The sequence below is a fragment of the Mastigoproctus giganteus genome, chromosome 4, assembly GCF_048544385.1.
Source record: "Mastigoproctus giganteus isolate SK-2022 chromosome 4, ASM4854438v1, whole genome shotgun sequence".
NCBI classification, from domain to species: domain Eukaryota; kingdom Metazoa; phylum Arthropoda; class Arachnida; order Uropygi; family Thelyphonidae; genus Mastigoproctus; species Mastigoproctus giganteus.
The window spans coordinates 219,801,617-219,815,840 of NC_143578.1; the positions used below are offsets into that span (position 1 = coordinate 219,801,617).

General features: G+C 37.7%; 1 protein-coding gene across 1 annotated transcript in view; it reads right to left on the reverse strand.

Moving 5' to 3' along the window:
- LOC150087417 (uncharacterized) overlaps window positions 1-12,198 on the reverse strand; it is a 149,511-nt gene extending 137,313 nt beyond the window's left edge. Inside the window, exon 1 of the mRNA XM_090371168.1 lies at window positions 12,075-12,198. Coding sequence (XP_090227294.1) covers window positions 12,075-12,141 — 67 coding nt within the window. The 5' untranslated portion in view covers window positions 12,142-12,198. The remainder of the gene's footprint in view (window positions 1-12,074) is intronic.
- Between the last annotated feature and the right edge of the window lie 2,026 nt (window positions 12,199-14,224).

The window sequence follows — 14,224 nt, forward strand, 5'->3', positions numbered from 1 at the left end:
AGCAGTGGGGTGGGGCGGAACATGTATGAATTAATTAAATTATTGGATATGGCGTACGTATATATAGCGAGACTAGAGCCAGCGCCTTAACAGAAGCCCTCGCAAGTAGCACAGTGGATACAATCAGTTCGAATCCCATCAGTGACGGGTTTTATGGCTTTTTTTCTGCTTTGAGGCTTAACACATAACTAACCAGCTTTACACAATGTGACCTCGACAACGCCTCCCGTATATACACTACTTATTTCCTCCATTTATAAGTTGGCGGCCCTCGTGAGTAACACAGTTGGAAGGATCATCGTCCTCCTCACACTGGGTGGAAAAGACCTGAGCTTGAGTGCCTTCGATGGCGTGAAAAATTTTATGGGCCTTTTTTCACAACGTGGCTGAGTTAATTGGTCTCAGGAGAGGGTACCATGGTTTTCCTCCCGGAAACTCGAGTTTTTCGTCCAACAAACAGAAAATCGACCACAAAACACACGCAATTTACAGACAGCAATATATAATCTTAGTCGCTTATGCTCCCAAACCCTACAACAACAACAACAAGTTGGCAGAGTGGAGCTAACGAGATTATACACTAGCTGATCCAATTGCATCCTAGAGAGTTACCAATAGGTTCGGTCCAGTGATCTAGCCGCCGACCTGTGAAAACCTTTTTAGAGCTGAACCCCTGAAAAGCAGTGTATCGTCACAATGCCGGCCATAACCTCAAAAGACATCAATCATACTGCACGATGGAAGAGAATGAGGGTTGCAGGAGCTTTGCTCTGGAGACTAAACATGGGTTTTACCATTTCAAGCTTCCAACTAGCAAAGTAGTGGAACTGCACCAGATGATGACAGTCATCTACCACCAAATTTCCTGGTGACAAAGAGAAACGGCATACTTCTGTGAGATGCGGACGCCACGCCTTGACCTTTACCACTGCTTACATTGGCTCGCACCTGAGCGGTCATCTCCAGTATACGGCTTTTTGAATACCAAGTATTCTTCCATACAACACGGAAAATGGCTGCGTCAGAATCCGGTCAAGATGGGAATACTGTTGTTTTGATTTACACTGTGGCGAGGATTGCATGGATTTTCGTTCAACAAAACAGGCAAACCGACCATACAAAACACACTATTTGCAGACATGACACACTGACTTTCTATAGCTTTAGCTGTTTTGGCAGAAAAAAAAAAAAAAAAAAAAAAAAAAAAAATCAGAAATGGATCGCAAAGGTTAGTTTGCGGCATGTAATTATCAAAAAATAATAATAAAATAAAATAAATAATAATAAAACTCCCGCTTTAGGGTGATCTACGCCTGAGGCCGACTAACTCAGCCACAGAGAGAAAGAAAAGCCCATAAAAGTTTCTCGCATTCATTGACAGAACTGGAACGCGTGCCTTTTCCACCGCGTGTGGGGAAGGACTCCGATTACCACCAGTCAGTGGCGGATTTCCGCACAGGCGCACGAGACGCGCGCCTGGGGCCTCTTAAATCGAGGGGGCCTCAAATCTCAGGTCTCAAAAAAAAAATAAATTTGTTTCATTTAAAATTTTTACTCATCTTTATTACCGTTACTGAATGAAACTATAATTTAATATGAGAAGTTAGTAAACTCTTATGCAAATATCCCTACATATTATTATATGAAATATCTATGCGAACTAAGTGAATCTGAAGTAGAATACTTATTATCATTAATGCTAGATGTTATGTATTAATGTTAGATTTGGGAGGGATGGTAGTTGTGTCATTTTTTCATTTAAACATTAGTTAAAATATGTACGAAAGAATTGCGCAACCAAAATGATTAAAACCGCAACACCAAATCTAGAGGGCGTGCTATAGTAAAAACGTGCGCGTAGAATGCACACTGTAGTGGTACCGAAAATATTTAGAGGGGGGCCTCAAAATTGAATTGCGCCTGAGGCCTCTCAAGTGCTAAATCCGCCACTGCCACCAGTGAGCGACCCGCTAGTCTTCATCGGTCGGGCACGTAGCCACTGAAAGAAGCAGCTTGGGCTTCACTGCCACCACCTCAGGACTTCTTGTGCTTTTTTGCTAATTTGTAATTTTTTTTTTTATTTTCAATAAAAACTTGGAAAAAAACAGCACAGGATGGCACAGATGCAGACGATCTGCGCCCGAGAACAGTCTTGGGCGCAGAAAGTGCGCCTTCCTGTTCAAAGTCACGTGAACCTTTGCATGATGTGCAAATAACCTCTTAGAGAGAGAGAGACCGGTGAAGCTAGCCGGGGGCCCATCCTCAGTGTTTTCACCATCCCCGCACCAAATTTCACCTCTCCTGCTTTCCTGGAAATAAAAGCGCACGTAGGTCAGTAGCGAAACTACAAATCTGTTCCCTCGCTGATTTATAAATGACTCCCCGTGCTCTTTAACAACTATGCCAAGCCAATCGCCCGAGTTTCCGGACCCAATGGGGACACCCCTGTGGTGGCAACCTAGTGGTATGGTAGTTTCTCCACTGACGTAGGCCAAGCCTTGAAAGACCATCGCAGCTTCATCTCTACAGTATGGGAAACCACTTCTGTTCAACGATGTTTTGCACCATGATTTAGTACTGCAGTTACCCGCTGCGGAAATCTTCAAAATATCCATATGCAACTGAACAGGATGTGCAAAACGTCGAACCCACCAATCAAGGGACAAAAATTTAGTAAAATTTTGTCCTTTGTAATGATATTATTATCAGAAGAACAAAGAATTTTCCATACCCTTGAAGCTCGAGCTGAAGGGTGCATTTTGAAATTGATCAACGCTTCTAACTACTAAAACTATAAAAAAATATATATATCAAATTAAGACCATCCAAGAATTGCTTCAACTACCCGTATGTATTATGTCTGTAAATTGCCTGTGTTTTCTGCCCGGTTTGCCTGTTTTGCTGGTCGAAAAACCCGAGTTTCCGGAAGAAAAAAACCACGCCACCTCGCCTGAGACCGATTAACTCAGCCACCTCGTTAAAAAGACCCGTACAAATTCCTCATGTCAGTGACGGAATTAGAACTCAGGTCATTTCCACCCGGTGTGGGGAGGACGATTCTAACACGCGAGTACAGCTAATGTATGTGACACACCCACGCATCTCAGAAAAACGGTAGGTTATGTTCAAATTTCAACTTAAGAAATTGCCACTCGAATGGCAACGTTTTCTTGGCAAAATATCACCCCATTTAAAAGACCCAGAAAAAAAGAAGTCAGCTTGATCGAGTTGTCTTAATACCAATGTTAGTAAAGGTAAGAAGCCAAATCTTAACACCAAATGTTATGGTCCCAGCTCACCCAGTATATGCGACGTTAGGCCATAGTTGAAGGTACTGAATCTCTTGGCAACACATCAACAGACAGTGAGTCATCTTGTCCTAATACCGATGATGAATCTACTGTCTCCTCCTCATTGCAGAATGACTTATCCCTCTTAAAAAAGCTGTAAGCTGAGTCTAGGCACATCCGGACTCCCGACTTATGAAGTTCTTGAGATCAAAACTTACCGAATCAGTTCGTAACTTGTTTTGTAAAACTTTGCTAAAGGGCTTAGATTTTTTGACCTGATAAACGCAGTGAAAATTAAAAAGAAAAAAAAAAATATATATATATATCCTATATTGCCAAAACTAATCGGACATCTGCAAGTTTCAAACAATCTTTTATTGATACAATATTTATTGACGCGTCTGTCCATCTTTGACCTTAATTACACACTGTGTTCCTGCAGACTCCGTTTCGTAGTTCGGTAGACTCTGAACCAATTTTTGAAAGAGGTATATAAAAGGGAGGAGGTATTTTGGTTCATTTCTCCTTCAACCTACGGTCAATTCAGCTATTGATTGGGTGTGTGTTGGCCTGGCCTGAACTGACATTCCAATTCGTCTTAGAGGGGCTAAGGTCGGGCTCTGGACAGGCCAACGAAACTTTTGCATACTCATGTTTTCAAACCAATTCACTATAAGATGTGCAGTGTAATATGGTACATTGTCGTGCTGAAGCAGAAAAGGATCCTTTTCATACTGTTTCCACTGTAGGAAAGTGGAACTGTCCAGCATGTCAATGGACCGCATGGCACTCATTCTTCAAGAACTACGACGACCAAACCACGAAAAATAAACCCTTTCGCCAAGAGTTGCAACGTCCTCCGAGAATCCGACAGAGCCAAATACAACCATCAGACCATCAGATCGAGTAATCTGTACCGGGATTCATCACTCCAAAACACAGCATTTCAACATTCAAGTGGAAAATTACGATAGGTATGCTGTGGTGTTTGGAGTGTCTTCAGGAATTCTTTCTCTTTGGAGAAAGATGCGCCATCTTAACAAGCTCGGCAGGTTCAAAACCGAGAAAATGCAGATCGTATTTCCGTTATATTCTCCTCAAAAGGCAGCACTGGTAATTATACTTATGCAATGATGACAATGGGTTATTCATATGCCCTCGAGGTAAATAAAAGTTTTCGTCTGCTTCGAGTTTGTTTGTAATGGCGATAGGCTTACGCTATCAAATAAACCAACTGCTGATACATTCTCATATAAAATCCGATACTTTGAACATGTTAGAATTCGCCCAGATGGTCATAAACTATTCACAATAACCATAGTATGGTTAAAAATGTCGACCCCAATATTTTAAAAAGACACTGCTAATCCCAAATTTATTAATCAATATTAACCTAAAGTGACTTCCCGGTTTACAGCCATCCGATTTACGAACGCATATATTGATCGTTCAAATTTTCCGTATCTTCACTTGAAAGTAAAATGGGTAAGAATGAAATATTTTCAGCTTTTATGTACTGTTTTTAAACATTTTACATATACTGCACATACAGTTAAATATAGCACACTGTTTTAAAGTAAAATTTTGGAGGAATGTAATATTAGCCTGAAAAAGAGAAAGGAAGGAATAAAAAAAGACATAACAAAAAAGCACTTACATGTTGCTGGCTGTTGCAGAACAGTACATCCATACAGTAAAGTCATTCCAAGATGTTCCTATGTTCTATACACGCGTTCGTCCATAACTGAATACGAAAGTCTCTTTAATAACGAGTTAGGCCTCTCCAGACGTGGAATGTCTTGAGCCATCGTGGTACACTGCATAACTGTGGTACTGTGGCAGCGGAGGATTCATACTTTGGTCCCATTGGCTCGTTGTTTCTACGACATCCACGTTCCTGCCAGCCACGTACGACGAAACACAAATTCATTTAACGAACAGATCCCTTACCTAGATAGTCCAGATCCCTTGATAGTCCAGTCACGATGCTCCTGAAATCTGCGAGTTTCTGTTTCTTGTGACGTTAGTAGGCTACAATAACGGATTTAGAAAGTATTGCAAGTCGTTCACATACAGCCTTGATAAAGCTATTGGGGGAATTTTCGTTGTATTAAGTGATGGTTGGTTGGTTGTTGTAGGGTTTTAGGCGGACATCAGCAACTTAGGCCATAATGAAATATGTCTGTCTGTAAACTGCGAGTGTTCCATGGTCTATTTGTCTCTTTGCTGGACGAAAAACCCGATGACAAAGGAATCATTCAGAAGGAATTAGTTCAAAGATAGTGAGTAAAGAGGTGCACAAGTTTTGTATAGTTTGGTTAAAAAAAGTTCACCCGTAAGGCCTCAATTTCGAGAAAACGGAAGCTGGTTCCTGTTGCTCAACTAGATCCCATTTTTCGCTGATTGTCAAGATTTTCGTAAAGCGTGGAACTGTGTTGCTAAACCATCTTCTTATTCGCCTAATTCTACTGGATGTTTTCTTGTTCTCAAATGTTTTCAATAGCCCCATGAACGATCTTACAAATCTGTAGTTGCACAAGGCGGTTACTTTTAAAAATAAAAATAAAAGCTTTTTTCATTATAATACCTGTTTTCGTTAAACTGACTCAGTCCTGGAACTTAATTGTCAATTCTAGTTATTAATGAACCTGCAAGCGAATTAAGTATTTTTCCTACACAACTTGAATGTCACAATGCTCATGTACAGTCGTAAGTCCAGTGTTGACTCTTTAGGCAGGAAGTCCAGAAAGATTACTCTACGAATATTCCATAAAACGGTAATCGTAACTCTCCGATGGATTCCCTTCCCTTTCCCCCAAACCGCTTCGTATTTTTTGCTGTCGGAATCTCCAGGATTTGTTTAGGGTTCTGTTTAGTTTTTGAATCCAGGTTCGCCAGCAATTATTATCTGAGAAAGAATGCTTCTCAGCTGTTTGCAACACTGAACCAGTTGCGACCACATTGTTTCTTCTCTACTTTGTGCACGCTGGTAAGCACCCAAAGATCTTGTTGTATTCAACTAAATTGTTTGTTTCATTAGAGTTTCGACAGCCTTCTGGACACTATCAACACCATCTCCAATTCGGCTTGATGGACCGCCAGTTCTCCTGTCAGTTCATCCTTTGTCTGTCGCAGACAGAGAGTATTTTTGCTGGCTAGCACTTCCTGGTCGGCATGCACCTCCCTTTTCGATGGTACCTGGATACGCCACTGTTTGGTTGATAAACAGTAAGCCAGCAAGCACTTCGTAATAACTACTATGACGGTCCATGGCGGCCCATATGTGTTTTCTTATTCGCTTTGAGTTGGAGGATTTTTTTTTTTTTTTTTTTTTTCTGAGGAGGGCTTTAAGGAATTGCAGAGTGTTAATAACCGTGTGGTTATTAACAGGCTGTTAATAATGTGAATATAATTTTCACTGGTAAACGCAAACTTAAGTTCCAGTAGGTGATCTCTTCTAAGTATATTAACACGCCTAAGTTAGCACGCCTTCATCTTCTTGAGTCCAGCTTAAAAAATAGTTTCATTTTATATTCCGATACAATCCGGTTCACTGGAGTTTACAACTTCATTTTAATTTGTGACAGCCGATATACCAACGCCACAGTTAATAATAAAAGGCATAGCATAATGCACAACAGATGAACGTGACAGTAGTTCTTTCTGTACAAGGATGACAAAAAAAAAAAAAAACCTCTCATATTAGGGCCACCCGAGATCTGCCCATGGATAGATTTATCTGCCAACGTGCACATAATTTGTGTTCTCTGGTCGATTGCCTGTTTCGTTGGGGGGAAAACCCGAGTATCCGGGGGTAAACGAGGCCTAATTCAACGGAATTAAAAAAGCCCATAAAAGTTCCTCCCATCATTGACGGGATTCGAACCAAGGCCTTTTCCACTACGCGTACGGTGTGACTATAACCACTGTGTTACCTACGCGGACTCTGTCCTAGGACAAAATCGTTTGGAGTCCCTGTCACACTATCTAACCTTGACGAAGAAACTGAAAACGTTCAAAGGAGATTAATTTGATTTGAAAATGAATTCGCCCACAACTCTTCCTCCAATGACGATTCCCACTTTCATTGCGCACCTGTTTTTACCACAGACTAACTAAGACGACATGGACGTGAATGACCTTTTCTTTCCTGCACAAAATTGGTAACTGTTGTTGATTGCCTTCACCTTTTTGTGTTGTCGAATTTAATGGCTTAGCTCTTCAACTTCGCTCTCATCTCACTTTCACCACTTACAACGTCAGAACTAATTACTGCGAGTGCGGCGTCATTAATTATCTGATGAGTGAAAGCAATGAAACGGATTTCAATTTTGTCTTCGGTCTTCGCTCCTTCAAGAAACCTCTATTGTTACTTCCGTTAGTGTGTGTGATCAGAACCTGTACCACCTTATTAACGTTACTTCTCCCGCTAACTCGGTTGTTCTCTATTCCCTTGAGTCATTCTGCGCCCAGACGTCTAGCGCATTCGGGTTGCATTGACTTTTCTCTGTTACATCAAGAATGATTTCGGATTCGATATTAGCACACCTTCAATCACCAAGTCCCGCATTTCTCTAACAAATCGCTCTATCTTCTTTCTCTCTTTCTCTTTTTATGACTGTTAGGAAGTTATTCACTGCGGTAGGATGCATTTCGTATGTTCATTACATTTATGCATGTATGTACAGTAGTGTACAAATAAAATGTCACAACCAGAAAATTTCTGAAAACACGTTTATTTAATTAAGTCTTTACAATAGCGACCATAACTGGAAGTGGAATTGTTTTTTCTTTCCACTGTCAACTTTCTTTACACATACCCGTTTCTCGATACCCTAATTTATAATGGGAAATATTGGTTTATGCGTGGCCTTAATTTCAGGTGTTTATCCATCGCCAGAAAAAAACAAATTGAATTTTCCAATCTCAATATAAAAACATTATTTACGAAGCACCATAATTAACGCTGACCTACGCACGTAGCACCGTTGAAAATGAAGTTTCAATGCATACCAGGTGTGATCAGCAAGTTTGGGACTGTCTTTATATCTTAAAATTGCGGCGTAGTGAGTTGCAACTTGTCACAACATGAACATGTTCTGGGTCTCAACTAGTTAATAACGCACGAAAAACAAGTTTATTTGCAGTCGGTCTGAATTAGAGTGTGAACAGGTGTTTTATGTGTTTCATGCATTTTAAAACAGTGATTTTAACGAGCAGCGAAATTTGCATGGAATTTTGTTTCAAGATAGGGAAAATGCAACAGAAACCCAAGAAATGCTTAAAATCATTTTCGGAGAAATTGCTGTGTGTGTGTGTGTGTGTGTGTGTGTGTGTGTGTGTGTGTGTGTGTGTGTGTGTGTGTGTGTGTGTTATTCGAAGAGTTTTCAGTGGTTCTCAAAGTTTAAAAAGAACCGCTTGTGCATCTGCGATGATCTTCATTTTGGCCATCCTTCAAATTCAAAAACCAATGATTCAATCGTTCTGTTCAGGAATGACCGATATTTAGTTAGTGAAATTGGTATTCTTATGAAACATAAGGATACCTATTTTAACATAAGATTTGGGAATGCGACACGTTTCAGCCAAGTTTGTGCCTCGTACCCTCACTGATGACCACAGACAGCAGCAAGTTCTCGCATGCCGCCATAGCCGAGTGGTCACTCGAGGGACGCATAAGTACACTAACTTTGAGTGACCGGGGTTCAAGCCCGTGACTGCTAAATACGGTGCTGTTCTCATATTCTCTGTATCCTGTGAACTCCTCTGACCGTGTGGTCGTTCCGGAGTATAAACAGAAAATTTATTTATGTTAGGATCTTTGTCAACGTGCTTCTGCTGACCTACATTCTGTTTCTTCCATCATTATTGGTAATGAATCGTGAGTGTACTGCTATGACCCGGAAAAAAAGCCCAGTCAGTGGAGGACTGGTAAATGATCCTTTTGATAGACTAAGAGCAATTCAATATTAAGTGACACTTTTGAAATTAACTAAATTAATTAAACTTGATTAATTTAATTTTAAAAAAATTGGTTCCAAAACTGTGGATCCCAGCACCTCGATGTGCCGCAACCTTCCACCGCATGACTGGGAAAAACTTCATTGAGTTCTGAGGCAATCACTCTTTAAGCATTTCGAAAATATAGCGTCTTTTAACTACGGGTGCACGCGAGTTATAAAAGATTGGGGCCCACTGTGATAGAGCTCAGACAATTCTCTCCCTCTGCGCCACACGCTATACCCATTCCCACGATCTGTGAGAAACAGGAACAATAATTGGTCTTTTTCCTAATGAGATTGGACTGAATCGCGTATACTTGAAAAAAAAAAAAAAAAAACAATGCGAACTGTAAAATTTTGGTATATAAAATTGGAGCATTATCTTATATTTGCAGTTGGAAAACTCGAAGTTGGAAAGGGATTACTGTTTTCACTGGCTGTCATTGGTACTGTAGTTGTGAATTAGAAAATCAAACGTATCAAAAAAAAAAAAAAAAAAACAGGAAGGAAATGAATTTCATAGCTAATGTTTCGTTCGAAAACTGCATTATACTTATGAAAAAATGTCCGGAATCCTGTGCTGTATGAAAGATGATTAGAACGGACTAGTCATATTCTTACCACAGATTGAAAACTAAATTTTCATAATTAATTACACAATGATGTTTTAAATTTATCTTTAGCATTCTCCCCTCAAAACTTGACACTTGCAACCACTATACTGTTACAGAGGACGATCTATCGATGATAAGACGTAGATTAATTATTGAAGCATTTCGTTTCAAAAATTTAAACTTTCGATATAATGGCAAAGAAATATCGATTGCCAATCAGTGACCTTTTCATCCCGTCAATAGATTTCTAAATCGTCTCTTAGTAAGTTTTAAATTTCGCCTTTTTCGTAGGACGAATAATATTTGTCTGTTTTTGTTTGATGGTTCATAAAAACAATAAACACCAAATAAAATATCAGACAGACATGATCATTGTTATTTAATTAATGCAGTAATTCTCTTATTTATTTTATAAATTTAGCTGCAGTTAATATTTATATCTAATGGGTAATTATGATTTTATTCCTAATTTTTAAGAGAGCATAAAGCTGATATGTATTGAATGCCGATTGTTTATTTCGTTAAAATATGATTCATGTGTTACATTAACTGCATGTAACACAAGTAGGAAATAGGTAATGTAATTCGCTTAACCATATTTTCGATTAACGACGTTATTTTACCTCATACAATTCAATAACTTTTAATGCAACGGTAAACTTCGCTAGAATTAAAAAAAAATGCAAAATAAAATATATAAATAAAATAACAATATATAAACATATATACAGTATATATATATGCAATACAACATAAATATAAAAATAAATCTTAGATTCAGAGAGAAACGGGTCTTGTAAGTACAGGGTCCCATGAAGCATATGGGCCACAGATGTTTCATCTTTGTTGGCGCCATACTTGGTTAGGAAAGTTTAAGCTTTGAGTTCCATTTGTAACACTGTATCTAACAAGGATACAGTGACTATTTATTAGCCATAACCAAATAAACAGTCTAACACCAAAACCCATTAAAAAGTAATTTCGTATTTGCAGTTTTTTTTTTTTTTTTTTACGACAATCGTGCAATCTATTTATTTTTTGTTGCTTGAATTTCTTACTGGATATCATAATGGAGCTTTTAATGTGTTGGGAACTAGTAATATTATCAATAAATCCACTTTACTATCATCGACTTATGCATTATAAGATATCGGTCTTCAGATTAAAGTAACCTTGACTCCAGCTTTCACTTGATACACAATCAAGGTAAATATCGTCTGATCACAAGAGGGCGCCATTGAGGTCAACAAATGTTACCATTCTTTGCAATTCTCAGTGTGGAGTGAAGGCCAGCATACACAAATGATCGCAAGATTGGTATACTTATTAGGGATATCGCATGAAGCAAATATGTCACGTTTTGCAGTCTATGCATCAGCGCCATCTAATGGGCAATAATTTAAAATTTGTAAATGAAATTTCATTATCAAATTTTGAAAAAATTATATCAGCGATTTTTCATCCAGTGCTAGGCGAGGTGTATATGATCAGAATAAAAACATTGTATGAATTTCAGATTAATTTGTAAAGTGTCGAATTAAAAAACATTTAAACCACAAAAAATGCATCAAAATAATTAATGCTGTTAATAGGGTTATAGGTAAGGCAAGGTGCTATATTGCTTCTATGAATCTCATCACCCCTATACCAAAGCAAAAATTAAATAAACATAAAAATTTTATTTTTCATTCTCCATAATTTTATATTATGCATAATATAAATGATATGAATACAAAGAGATGTAGGGGGGGAATAAACTTATGAAACACTTGAAATACGAAATAAATATAGAAATTAATGCTCTTAATTTTCACTTTCCTTCCCCATAAGAAATTATATATACGTATAAAAAAGAAACCACTTCTTTTGGCACTTAGAATAACAAAGTAGAAGTTTCCAAAAAAAATACATATATATATTTTTTAAAATTAGTTGCTGGTAAAAATATTATCAGTCCTAAAACGTTGCATAATATTTTTTGCAACCCAAGTTCTGAAATTTATTGCCTATTTACTATTAAACATAAACCGCTGAAAATAAATTGGTAAGCCTACCATTTCTTTAGATCAGTTTGCATTTCAGTAAGTTCAACGGAAATTTATACCTTAATTTTAACATAACTGGAATTCTTTAGCTAATTAAATTTAATCTGATTAATTAAAACTGACCTTGATTAATGGGTAGTCGTGATACCAAATCAAACAATCGATAAACACCACCCAGCTTAACGAACATAATTACTTCATTTATATCTCCACTTCTAGTTTACATTTACAACTTAAAAAAAAAAAAGGCTGCTGGCATAAGACAAAAACTCTCGCCCAACTTCCATAGTAACGTCTGCTCTAGCTCTTGTTACTAAGTAAGCGCGTGCTCGTGAGCTCGTGAATTCAAGTACAGCAATGACATCTATGTGCTATTTAAAAACAGCTTTAAAGCAACAACATTAAAAAAAAACTACTTCAAAATAATAGCTTTCCTGAAGTAATTTTTTGTTTATTATTTTTTTCCTCCTTTTATTTTCTTTTTATTTATGAGCTGCGAATATATTAATCTCACAGAGTAGCAGGGACTGAACGTTCATTGCTGCTTACCGCTATTAAACGCATAACAAGCAAAAATGGTCTACATTTATTTAATTTAATAACATTCTGTTTCTGGGCGTGACCATTTTTCTTGGAAATGACACGGCTTATGCGCTCATTTCTAAGAAAAGAGGTGTATAAGTGTTGCGTGGATGTAACTTTGCATATAAAAACCAGTATAGGAAGGAGACAATATCCGAAATTAAATTGCTGTTTATGTGTTAACCAGTGGCTTTAATTTAAGCTGGTTAATCACTAAATTACAACAATAATTAAGCAAAGACACATACATAATTTCAAAATAAAAAATCACCTATTTACTGTAACCTTAAAAAAAAAAATAAAAAAAAAAGACAGAAAGAAACCTAATATGTTGTTTTTATCCATCGAAACTATAAACACTAAAATGTCTGCAGTGCGTAAAATTCTTTAAACACCAAAACAAGTCTCTCTGGCGTAAAATAACAGCAAAGTAACAGTTTGGGGGGATGCAGACTAAAACTCTTTTTTATATCAGCTATATACTGAGCTGTCAAAGAGAGACACTGTGGTTTGAATTTCCTGCATTTATTCAAGTACAAGGTTATTGATTCATCGCGAAACCCATTGGTCAACAGTGTGTATCGAGGTAACTATGGCATAGAGCACACGTTGATTACGGACTGGGTTATTTTTAAACAAGTGAAAGAGGGCAGTTGCATTGTGACCGCAGTGGCACTTGAGGAGTAGTGTAGCATTTATTAGTACCCTGATATTCCCCGCCCCCCAGAAGAAACGTTTATTTTGTAACATTTTAACATTTTATTTCAACATTTTTTGTAACACATATCCAAATACTTAAAAGAATGAAAGTGCAGTATGTCTACGCAAGGTAGACATACTTTCATTCCATTATGAAGAGTTTTAATTAACTTCTGTTATTATCATTATTTTTTAAATAATATTTGGTTGTATTGCAAACTGGTTTACATTTTAATTGGATTACCGTATACTTAGCTTAAATTAATTTAGGGTCACAAAACGTGTAAAAATTGGAAGTTCATTACTGGCCCATGAGTCAACTTTTACTGATGCTGAAAAAGAGACGTTCAGTTTTTTGTAGTCCAATTTATCAATTTTTGGAAGTATTAATAAAGAGAAAAACTCTTTATTATTAAATTTTGCAGTCCATATATAGTCGACCTTCTCCTTCACCTTTTCAGACAAATCCTGCAATCTGGAATAGTTCCTTCAATTTGGAAAACCTACCATGTTAAGCCCATTCCAAAGATCAAGAAACCCAAATCTCCTAAAGACCTGCGACCAATATGCATCAGTTGTTCTTTACTCAAAATTTTTGAAAAAGTAATTCAGCCAACAATTGCCTAGCATTGTTTTAGACACAGGCCCGAGTACCTGCATACCGTTCTGCACAGGAGATCGACAACTACCAAACTTCTTGATACCCTCTTCAGAATTCAGTGCACCCTTAACAACAAATCACAGATTGATATCATATTCCTCGACATAAAATCGGCTTATGACAGAATACACCTCCCAGCTCTTTTTACCATTCTGAAACACTACTTTGGCCTGGCAGATACCTTACTTCAAATTTTGAAGTCTCTTTTGCTCCCTAGACATCTGTCTGTGACCCACAATGACTTTCAAGTAACTATTGACGTCTCAAGAGGCATCCCACAAGGAAGCGTATACTGTCTGCTATCCTGTTTGCAGAAGTTTTGGAGCCTTTC